Source organism: Hylobates moloch, unplaced genomic scaffold, assembly GCF_009828535.3.
Source record: "Hylobates moloch isolate HMO894 unplaced genomic scaffold, HMol_V3 SCAFFOLD_6, whole genome shotgun sequence".
Taxonomy (NCBI): Eukaryota; Metazoa; Chordata; class Mammalia; order Primates; family Hylobatidae; genus Hylobates; species Hylobates moloch.
The window spans coordinates 109,043,519-109,055,730 of record NW_026652281.1 but is presented as its reverse complement, the minus strand read 5'-3'; the positions used below and the strand labels follow the sequence as shown (position 1 = coordinate 109,055,730).

The window sequence follows — 12,212 nt, the reverse complement described above, 5'->3', positions numbered from 1 at the left end:
AAAAATTAGCCAGGCATGGTGGTGGGCACCTGTAATCTCAGCTACTTGGGAGGGTGAGGCAGGAGAATCGCTTGAACCCGGGAGGTGGAGGTTGCAGTAAGCTGAGATTGCACCATTGCACTCCAGCCTGGGCAACAAGAGTGAAACTCTATCTCCCAAAAAAAAAAAAAAAAAAGAAAGAAGGATATTATTAAAAAATGAGAACAGGCCGGGCGTGGTGGCTCAAGCCTGTAATCCCAGCACTTTGGGAGGCCAAGGTGGGTGGATCACGAGGTCAGGAGATCTAGACCATCCTGGCTAACATGGTGAAACCCCGTCTCTACTAAAAAATACAAAAAAAAAAAAAAAAATTAGCTGGGTGTGGTGGCAGGCGCCTGTAGTCCCAGCTACTCGGGAGGCTGAGGCAGAAGAATGGCGTGAACCTGGGAGGCGGAGCTTGCAGTGAGCCGAGATCATGCCACTGCACTCTGGCCTGGGCGACAGAGCAAGACTCTGTCTCGAAAAAAAAAAAAAAGGAACAGAAACTAACGAAATAGAAAACATAAAATGAAGACAATCCACAAAGGCAAAAGTTGTTTCTTTGGAAAGATAATAAAAATGACAAATTTCTAGTAAGATTGATTGAGGAAAAACAAAGAGAAAGGTACAAATAACATGTGAAATGACCGAGAGGACATAATAGAAATAATACAAGAATAACAGAAATAATGGAAGAGGTTAAAAAGATAGTAAGATAAAACCACTAATTTCCTCATGCCAATAAATGTGAAAATCTGATAAAAAATTTATACTTTTTTCAGAAAATCATGAATGACCAAATTAACTCAGAAAGCAAAAGGTAAAAGCTGAATAAACATTTAAACCCCAAACAAATTGATTCAATAATGTAATATGTAACCCACTGTGTGGTCCTACCAAAGAAGAAAAAGAAATACAATCATGTCAATGGATGCAGAAAAATCACTAGATAAAATTCCACATCCACAAGTAGAAAATCTTTACAAAATGTTTTGAAAACCTATGTGTCTGAAAGCACTGGAGAGCCACAAAGGCAGTCATGAGTTGCAGGCTAAGATCTGGGAGAGGAGAGAAATACAGAGAAGTGGGCCCAGCATTTGGGGCCGCTCTTCCCTCGAGGGTATTTGTAGCTGACAGTGTGGCTGAGAAGCTGAGCAAAGCTTTTGACAGACTCATGGGGCTGGGGGTCAAAAATTAAGACTCCAGGCCTGCCAAGGAAAAGAGGTCCTGGTAAATCCCCTGGCCTTTGGGTTAGGTCTCCGAAAGGCTCCATATTAGGAATAAGGGTCAACCTGTCCTTTGCAGGGACATGGATGGAGCTGGAAGGCTATTATCCTCAGCAAACTAACGCAGGAACAGAAAACCAAATATTACATGTTCTCCCTTATAAGTGGGAGCTGAATGATGAGGACACATGGACACATGGGTCAGGGGACAATACACACTGGGGTCTGTCAGGGGTTGGGGGGCAGGATGAGGGAGAGCATCAGGAAGAATAGTTAATGAACGCTGGGCTTAACATCTAGGTGATGGGATGATCTGTGCAGCAAACCATGGTGGCACACGTTTACCTATGGAACAAACCTGCACATCCTGCACGTGTACCCCTGTACTTAAAATAACAGCGGAAAAAAGAAAGAGAAAAAGAAAAAAAAAAGGTCCACCTGAAATAGCCCCGCCCTCCCAGGGACTGAAGCTCAGTTTAAAATGATCTCAATCCTGATTGAATCAAGGTTTCTAGTGCTCCTAGCCTAGCTGACTGCCATCATCAAACAGTGATTCTCTCTGGAGGGAGACAACATTTTCCAGAGCCTCAAAACGTTTTTTTCCGTTCAATATCTGGCCCTTGATAAAAACCTGGGTTGGGCATGGTGGTTCATGCCTGTAATCCCAGCAGTTTGGGAGGCTGAGATGGGAGGATTGCTTGAGGCCAGCAGTTCTAGACCAGCCTGGGCAAGCAAGACCGCCATCTTTAAAAAAATACTTGGCATCTAAAGAGACAAGACCATGTGACCATAAAGCAAGAGCAAAAGACAGACAGGAGACCAGACTGCTGGGGATCTATGCATGGCACTATAAGACAAGGACTTTAAAACATATTTAATATGCTGAGGGAATTAAAATACTATTGAGAAGTGAGAATTTTGAAGAGAACTAGAAATAGTAAGGAAAGAATTAATGGCTTTTTAATGCAATAACAAAATGAAAAACTGAAAGGAAGTTTGAATAGCAGGTTAGATCTCACTGAAAAAAAGACAGAGAACTAGACAATATGTCAGAAGAAAATATTCAGTATAAAGAGAGGACAAAAGTATGTAGAACATAGAAAAAGCACAACAGACATGTATTACTGTGAAAGGTTTGCAAAAAGGCCTAGCACATTTATGACTGGAATCCTAGACGGAGAGGAAAGAAAGAATGGAGGAGAAGAAATCTGGAAGAGTTAGTGGCTAATGGTTCCCAACCCACATATTCAAGAATCACTATAAACCCCAAGTAGGAGAAAATACAAAGAAAACCACACCTAGGCAAATCACAGTGAATTACTGAATGAAGACTCGACATCTTAAAGGTGTTGAGACCTTAAAGACAAAGAGAAACATCTTAAAGGCAGTTAGAGTCAGAATGAGGTAGGCGGCGGGGCTTGGACGCTGGACCAGATTGAGGACTCGCTAAAACAGGGCGGGGGTGGAAACAGCTTTCTAATCAGACACGCCCACCAGTGAGCCATGTCAATATATCATTGCCATGGCAACACCCAGGAGTTACCACCCCTTTCATGGCAATGACTCAATGACCCAAAAGACCTCTTCCCTAGAAATTTCTGCTATACTGCCCCTTCATCTGCATGCAATTAAAAGTGGGTATAAATATGACTGTAAACTGTCCTGGGCTGCTACTCTCTGCCTACAGGGTAGCCCTGCTGGGCAGGAGCAGTCACAGTGCTGGGCAGGAGCAGTCACAGAACTGTCACACTGCCTCTTCAATAAAGCTGTTTTCTTCCACCTCCAGCTTGCCCTTGAATACTTTCCTGGGCAAAGCCAAGAACCCTCCGGGCTAAGCCCCACTGTGGGGCTCACCTGCCCTGCATCAAGGCTAACACAGAAGGAGCACAATCATGCTGACAGCCGACATCTCAACAGCCACATGGAAGACAAAGACAGAAAAATAATATCATCAAAGTGCTGAAGAAAAATGGCTGGCAACCTAGAGGCCTGTCTAGAAAAAAACATCCTTGAAAAATCAAGGTGAAGTAAAGACATTTCGGACAAGCAAAACTTGAGTAATCTGTTGCCAAAAAACCTGTATCTAAAAAAACAAAAAAAAAAACCAAAAAACACTCAGGAATGTTCTTTAGGTAAAAGAAAATGGACACAAGAGATGTAGAAAGGAGATCGCGCCACTGCACTCCAGCCTGGGCGACAGAGCGAGACTAAAAAAAAAAAAAAAAAAAAAGAGTGTTTAGGAGGGTGCTGAGAAATGCATATTGATAAATATTGATAAATGGGCACTTAGGTAAAAATAAATGCAAATTGTCTTAATCAATAATAATGTTTGTGCATTAAAAAATATATAGTGAGAATTCAAACACATAACAACATTAGCATATAATTTAGAAGAGGGTAGCACTTTGGGAGGCCGAGGCGGGTGGACTGCTTGAACCCAGGAGTTTGAGAACAGCTTGGGCAACATGGCAAAACCACATTTCTACAAAAAAATTAGCCAGACACGGTGGTGCACCCCTGCAGTCCCAGCTACGCGGGAGGCTGAGGTGGGAGGATCATCTGAGCCTGGGGGAGATCAAGGCTGCAGTGAGTGGTGACCATGCCAAGCACTCCAGCGCCTAGGTGATAGAGTGAGACCCTGCCTAAAAAAAAAAAAAAAAAAAAAAAAAAAGACAATCAATGGGTAAATGTGGTTAAATGAGGTTAAATTATTCTAAGACTCTTGCATCTTCAACAGAAACACTTGAAGGTGGTGGTTGAGGAAAATAAGACTCTTTCTAGTCTATTAACACACTATTTAGTCAAGTGATTACATGGATCAAATTTCCACTAGGCTTTGTTCAATTGTACTTTAGTAAATAACAGCCAATACAAAAGAAACCATTGATCCAAAAATATAAACATAAAGGTAAACTTTCTTTTTAAAGAATAACATAAGGAATAAATCTATAAATTTGCTTTTATAGATTTGGAGTAACAAATGATGGCTGGCAAGGGCTTATTTGAGACAGGAAGGCAAATTGAGAGGGATGGAATTGGGTTTAAGATTGAGCTGGAGGGTAGAGAGGAAGATTTTGGACAGAAAAAAGAAAGAAGAAGGAAGCAAAGGAAAGTTCAGAGTAGAAACAAGGACGATGGCCAGATGCAAGGCTTTCTTCTTCTTCAGTGAGAAATCATCATTCATTTGTTTAAAACAGGATTATTTTTGTTGGGCACGGTGGCTCATGCCTGTAATTCCAGCACTTCGGGAGGCCAAGGCAGGTGGATCACCTGAGGTCAGGAGTTTGAGACCAGGCGGATCAACATGGTGAAACCTTGTCTCTACTAAAAATACAAAAATTAGCTGGGCGTGGTGGCACATGCCTGTAATCCCAGCTACTTGGGAGGCTGAGGCAGGAGAATAGCTTGAACCTAGGAGGTAGAGGTTGCAGTGAGCAGAGATTGTGCCATTGCACCCCAGCCTGGCCAACAAGAGTGAAACTCCATCTGAAAAAACAAAACAAAACAAAACAACAACAACAACAACAACCAGGATCAGATTTAGTTGAAGTGCACTTTTTTGGTTAGATTTCTGAAACAAAAATTTTAAGAGATAACAGGCTTTTCAAGAGGACAGAGAAGATTGGAGCAGGAAGGGAACTTAGAGGTCACCTATGGATGAGATAAGGAAACTTTGGCCCAGAGGGTATATGACAAATTCATAGCTTCACAGATTAGTCTTTGAGTTTCCAGACTGACAGGTGTATTTCTCACTTCCTGTCCTGTCTCCCATTATAGCTGGTTCTGTGATGTTTTTTTCTTGTCTAACATCCCTTTATTTTCCCATCCTTGATTCTTGCTCTGTGCAATACCTCTTCCTCCAGGAGTAAGCAGATTCAGAACTGACCAGTCACAGAATGGCATCCCCCTGGCCAAGGGGACTGGTTCAGAGCAGGCACATGGCACTCTCCAGTGAAAGTGAAAGCCAGCACTGTGGCCAAAATGGTGTTTAATGAAGCACTCCTTTCCAGCTGGGTTTGGATTTAGGTGAATCTAAGCCAGAACTTTCGGGGGCTCTCACGTGGAGGGCATCAGTCAGAGACCAGAACCAGCACAGGTGAGCCAAGAGATGCAGGCAAAGAACTCCGCATGGAGGTTTACGGTTCTCGTGCGTGGGAATGAACAACCAGCAAACTGATTGTCCCATACATAACAGCTACAGACTGAATGAAATAGAAACATAACTCCCTGAGAGCTCTAGAGACTAAGAACAAATTAGGCGGTTTTTAAAGGGGCTGTTGAAACCTGGAATAAGAGAGTTGCATAAAGTGAGTACTCTTCCTCCTTTTTTGTGGCTTTACACCGAAGATAGTCATGGCAGTGGTAGTGGCTGGTGGCCACACCACAATAGAAAAACCCACCAACCGGGCCGGGCACGGTGGCTCACACCTGTAATCCCAGCACTTTCAGAGGCTGAGGTGGGAGGGCCACTTGAGGTCAGGAGTTCCACACCATCCTGGCCAACATGGCAAAACCCCGTCTCTACTAAAAATACAAAAATTAGCCGGGCGTGGTGGTGGGCATCTGTAGTCCCAGCTACTTGGGAGGCTGAGGCAGGAGAATGGCTTGAACCTGGGAGGCGGAGGTTGCAGTGAGCCAAGATTGCGCCACTGCACTCCAGCCTAGGCGACTGAGTGAGACTGTCTCAGAAAACAAAAAACAAAAAACAAAAAAAACAAAACCCACCAACCTTCGTTCTAGAGGAGCCACAGAAAGAAGTCCTGGAGCATTCAGAGCCTCCAGAGAGTGAAGGGGAAACCCCAGAAAGGAGAGAGAGCCAGAGAAGAGGAACCCCAAATTTTCTGTATAAGCAGCCTAAATCTCTGGCTGGCTGACTCTTGAACTATGTGTGTGTGGGGCAAACTGGAAGCAATTTGTAATTAAGGTCGAAAGAATGGAACTGACATCTTAGTCACTGACCACTGCAGATGCAAAAGACCAAAACTTGATCCAACCAAGCTTAATTGTCTGTTAAACCTAAAATATCAACATTCTTTGGAGAATTATAATACAATACAGAGTCTGCAACATAACATTCAAAAATTCCAGGATGTGATACAAAATTACTTGTCATATGAAGAGTCAGGAAACTGTGACAAATTCTCAAAGGAAAAGACAGTCAACTATGCCAACCCTGAGATGACTCAGAGGGAGGAACTGTCAGACAAGAACTATATGCAGCTATTATAACTATGATCAGTAAGGCAGAAGGAAATCCAAGCAGATAAATTGAAAAATTTAAAAAGAACCAAGTGGAAATTTTAGAAGTGAAAAATACAGTATCTGAAATAAGAACTCAGGAAGGAACAAGCCATGAATTTTCATATGTGTGAGCAAATAAATTTTTTTTAATGTTTTTTGAATTGGGTTTTCTGTCTCTCTTTCTTCCTTTTTTTTTTTTTTTTTTTTTTTAATACAGGGTCTTGCTGTGTTGTCCAGGCTGGATTCAAATTCCTGAGATCATGCAATCCTCCTGTTCAGCTTCCTGAGTAGCTGGGACTACAGTGCACACAACCACAGATGGCCTGCATTGAGTCTTCTATTTCTTGCAGTTTAAAGATTCCTGACAATATATCCACTTGAGACTGTGATTTTGCTAACGTTAGTGTTGGCTGCTAGGCAACTGCTTAGAGCCTTGCTACTCAGAGTGTGACCCAAGAGCCAGCAGTATGAATGTGACCTGGGACTTGTTAGAAATAGAGTCTCATGCCCCAGCCCAGACCTACGGAATCGGAACCTCTCTGCATATTAACAGGATCCCTGGGTGATTTGCGTGCATATTCAGATTTGAAAAGCTGATATAGAGAAAATCAGAATCACCAGCAGATTTCATTTTATAGGATAAACAGTTAAAGAGCAGTAGGCTATTAGATGGAAGGAAATCTTCTGATTAGAAAGGTAAAAACAAGCTGGGTGTGGTGGCTCATCCCTGTAATCTCAGCACTTTGGGAGGCCAAGGTGGATGGATCACTTGAGGTCAGGAGTTCAAGACCAGCCTGGCCAATATGGTGAAATCCTGTCTCTACTAAAAATACTAAAATTAGCCAGGCATGGTGGTGGGTGCCTATAATCCCAGCTACTTGGGAAGCTGAGACAGGAGAAGCACTTGAACCCAGGAGGCTGTAGCCTGGGCGACAGAGTGAGACTTGTATTAAAAAAAAAAAAAAAAAGGTAAAAACAATCCACAAAATAAAAAAAAAAAGATCGGCCAGGCGCAGTGGCTCACACCTGTAATCCCAGCACTTTGGGAGGCTGAGGTGGGTGGATGACCTGAGGTCAGGAGTTCAAGACCAGCCTAGCCAGCATGGTGAAACCCTGTCTCTACTAAAAATATAAAAATTAGCGAAGTGTGGTGGCGGTTGCCTGTAATCCCAGCTACTCGGTACGCTGAGGCAGGAGAATCACTTGAACATGGGAAGTGGACGTTGCAGTGAGCCGAGATCAAGCCACTGCATTCCAGCTTAGACGACAGAGCAAGATTCTGTCTCAAAAAATAAAGAAATAAAAAATAAACAAAAACATATCCACACATAAATATTTTTGAGCACCTTTCTGCCAGGTGGGAGACTCATTAAGTGATCAAAACAGACAAAAGCCTCAGCCTTCATGAGGCTTATATTTTGCAGGGGCAGGTAGGCAGACAAAAATCACATAAAAATCTATGGTATGTGAGATGGTGATAAGTGCTAAGAAGACAGGGAAGGGGCTAAGAAGTGGGTTTTTTTTGTTGGTTTTTGTTTGTTTGTTTTGTTTTTGCTTTTGTCTTATTCAATTTTAAATAGAGTGGCCAGGGAAGGCCTTGGTGGGATGTTTAAATAAAATCCTGAAGAGGAGTTCAGTGGCCAACCAGCATGTTTTTTTTTTTTAAAGGTTCACCTCCCTAACAATTCAAGAAATGCAAATCCAGGCAATAAAAATATTCGGTTGTTCACCCATTGAATCTAATCAGTAAGGATTAAAAGGAATGCTAAAACCTATAGCCTGTGAGGTCAGGAGTAAAATACACACCTTTCAAATCTGGAATGACATGTTTAGAAATGTATCCTAAGGAAATAAGCATGGATGTGTGCAAAAGATTCAGCTCTAAGTGAGACACTTTTGGTCTCTCCATTATGATTTCCTTCCATGGATATTAAACTAATTTGGCAACAAGCAAGAAAAACAGAAAAATACACTTTATGTTTCTGCAAACTGTCCTCTTCCCCATCCTGTTTCCAGAACCAGAAGACCAGGGGGTGTGATGATGGAATTACCATGTAGCTACACAGTACCACAGTAAAGACGGGTGAGACAGCTGGGGACAGGGGAAGAAAGAAGAGCCCTAGTCTGGGACAGGCTTGAGAACGATTTAGGAGGGGGACTCCCTCACAGGGCTCCTGGTTGGTCATGGGGTGAAGGTGCAGAAGTGACAGAGTCAGGGTGACTCTGGGATTTGGGCCTGAGAGCTGAAAGAAGGGTTGGGGAGGAATATAGGGCCAGGAAGAGGTCTGGGAGAAAGGCAGCATAGATGATGAGCTTGGTGTGGGCCGTGTTGAGTTACCAGTGTCCGAGGGACAACCTGAAGAAGTGTCAGGAGCCATGGATGGACTAAGGGCTTGGGAGGCAGTGCAAGAACCAGGAAAAGGAGTGCCTGCTTTGGAGTTGGACAAATTGGGCCTGCCCCCACCGCCTTCTGGCCATGTGACCTTGGGTGCATCGCTTAACTGTGCTGCATTCCAGCTTCCTCATCTCCAAAATTATGGGGATGATCATATCTCCCTCAGCAGGTGTTGTGGAGACTGGAGGTAGATGGTGATGGCATCTATTCACAGTTCCCAGCAGGGAGTGTCACATAGCAGGAATTCAGCACACAGTAGCTATGAGTTGTTAAAACATTGGTTTAGCTCTTTTTCATGTGGCTCCTGCCTTTCTCTCCTCCCTCTTTTGGGCTGTCCCTCTGCCTGGAATGCCCTTCACTTCACTTTGGAATTTGCAAGCTTTTCCTGACTCCCCTCCTCTTCCTCTAACCCATTATGTATGATCAGGTAGCACTGAAGTCATGCATGGGATGGGGGTCAGCCTTAGACCAAGCAGGAAGAGACAAAGGCTGAGGCTGGAAACCTGCAGAGTGACTAAGGATGGATGGAGGCAGGTCCAGAAAGAAGCCAGGGAGAAGGAGGAAAGCCAGAAAGGGCGGACCAGAATGCTAGGAAAGAAGAGCAATCCAAGGAGGGTGCGATCCACAGTGTGAAGCTCATGGAGGAGGACATCAAGCAAGTCAAGGCCTAACCCATGCCCATTAGATCTGGAAATGGAGAGGCTGGAGCCTTGGATTCGAGGGAGTGGTGGAGACAGGACTCAGGGTAGGAAAGGGGGAGGCAGAAATGAGGGGTGACGAGGCAAAGCCAGCAAGTGGAGACAAGTATGAAGGGAAGGAGAGAAATGGGGTGCTCATCAGGGGCACCAGGGTTGAAGAAAACTTTGTTTTCATTTTAAAGGTGAGTGATTCTTGAGAACATCTTCAAAGCCTGTGAGAAGAGCTGAAGCCAGAGCAGAGAAGAAAACAGGTGTGCTGACGGTCCAAGACATAGAGCAATCCTTTTGATGAGGAAGCAGGAAGGTCTTTAGTCCTCTCCTTTCACCTTGGCACTCCCCCTGGAATTTTCTTTCACTTCCTGAGAACACATCTAGTCTCAGCAGTTTTTCTTGAGCTTGAATGTTTTCAGACCAGGCAACCGCATTAGTCCAAGAGTCTCAAGAAGTCCCCCCAGGGAACATGATTGATTGTGTTTTGTGCTAAGCTCAAACGATACACAAGCCTGTCTCCAAATGGATGACCGTGATAAGGTCCTTATCACCTCCATCCAAGGTCAACAAAGCACATACAAAAGTACCTGCTCTGAATCCGGTAGTGGGGTCTGGGGTCAGGGGTTGGGGGTGGGTGGTCAGGTGACAGCAACTTGAACTGAGAGTAAAATAGGAAAATCCACATGGTCCTACTTAAAAGTCCCAACAGATTCCAGATAGAGACACCAATGATGGAGTCAGTGGGTATCATTTGAGGTTAGTTGTGCTGCAAATAGTCTTTCTTTTAACGATGAATGAAATGTTGTCCTTTACAAGCAAGCTTGGTAAGATAAATTCTGCATAGATTATCCTGAACTTATGCCACATAAGAAATTGGCTTTGTTTAATAGTGAAAATAATGGCTGAAACACACAGGTACTCAAATTCTCCCTGCTGGCTTCATGTACAAAATCACCTAGGAGAGGCAGGGATCAGTCCTGGTAATTTTTTCTTAGGGACCCCCTTTTGCTCTCAGCCTGAGATGTCATAGATTTCCTTCAGGTCAGTATCAGACATCCCAAATCTGTGCCTAGTTCTGTTTGCTTAGATCCTGCTCCTTCCTGAGCACTCCCTGGTTGAGACCTCTGCACACCAATTTCTCTGCCTTTATGTCTGCCCAGCCACTGTCACTGTCTTTCACTCACCTACTTGGACCAGTCTGTACCCTGTCTGGAGACTGGTTATAGCTTCACCCTCAGGACTTGTGGCTGCCCACACCAGCTGGTCACAACCCTCAGCCAGGATCACCACTCTGGGGGTCTCCTCTAGCCACTCTGCCTTTCCAGTGCCACAGGGAGCAGGGAGGTGACTGCTATGCTTGGCAGGCTGAAAAACTGCTGGCACTTGCCTGCGAGGATAAGCTCAAGCCGAAGCATCTTCCTTGACTGTTGCCAAGGGTATGCTCCTGATTGGACACACGGGCTCAATGGCTTTGCAGCTTCCTGGTAACACGTCTTTAACAGTAGCCTATCTGGCACCATCCTGGGCCCTGCAGGGGGTGGTGGAAGGAGCAAGGGCTGTGGCCAGACCCAACTGGGTGAGGACCTGGATCTGCGTCTTCGTTATCTCTGAACCTCACAGGGTGATAGGATTATGTACAACACAGGCACAGCACTTCATATACAATCAGCATTCAACAAATGTTGGTCCCTTTCCTCCTGCCTTCTGCCCCACCACAAAATCCCAACACGATCAGGCTAATTTCCTGGAAGAGGAATGCACCAGGCTGCCCTCTGCTTCTGTCTCCTGGCGAGGAGTGAGTGAGGCTGTTACCTGCTTGTTTGCTGCTTGAGATTTCTTCAGGGGGGGCTCCTCCTTAGTGGGTCCCTGCTTTCCTTTTTTGACCCTCCGTTTCAGCTCATCCTCTTCCTTTTGTCGCTCCAGCTCCTGCTGTAGCTTCTTTTCTTGCATTTCCTTTGCCAGCCTCTCCTGCTCCCTTCATCAAACCAGGCAGAGAAAAAATAGTTCAGAGGCCCCCATGCCTCACCCCTCTGCTGCCTGGGATTTCCAGGTGGAGGGACATTGGGCAGAGCTTTCTTGGGCATAAAAAGAAAGAACAAAGTAAGCTGGATACGTGGAAGGAAAGAAGAAAGGAAGAGAAGGAAAGGAAGAAAAAAATGACTCCCATCTATGTTTGAATGGTCATTCAGCAAGCCTCTGATTCATTGAAACTCAACTAGGAGGAATTCTCCATTAATCTGTATTTCGAGTCCAATCTCCTCTCATAGAAGAGTGAGAAAAAGGCTGAAAATAAGCTTGATATTAACACTTAAAAAAGCAACTTTACAAGAGTGTTCTGGTATTAGTGCAGATGAGGCCCACCTCCCATAGCTGAACGTGTTTGCTGTTCAGACAATAAGAAATTTTTTTTTTTTTTTTTTTTTTTTGGACAGAGTCTCACTCTGTCACCCAGGCTGGAGTGCAGTGGTGTGATAAGCTCACTGCAACCTCCACCTCCCGGGTTCAAGCGATTCTCCTGCCTAAGCCTCCTGAGTAGCTAGGATTATAGGTGTGCACCAACATGCCTGGCTAACTTGTATTTTTACTAGAGACGGGGTTTCGCCATGTTGGCCAGGCTGGTCTCGGACTCCTGACCTCAGGTGA

General features: G+C 44.5%; 1 protein-coding gene across 1 annotated transcript in view; it reads right to left on the bottom strand.

Annotated features, from left to right (window-relative positions):
* The window catches only part of HYDIN (HYDIN axonemal central pair apparatus protein), a 397,956-nt gene that overhangs the window by 114,824 nt on the left and 270,920 nt on the right, over window positions 1–12,212 (bottom strand). Inside the window, exon 44 of the mRNA XM_032157850.2 lies at window positions 11,382–11,544. Within this exon, the coding sequence (XP_032013741.1) occupies window positions 11,382–11,544 (163 nt within the window). The remainder of the gene's footprint in view (window positions 1–11,381; window positions 11,545–12,212) is intronic.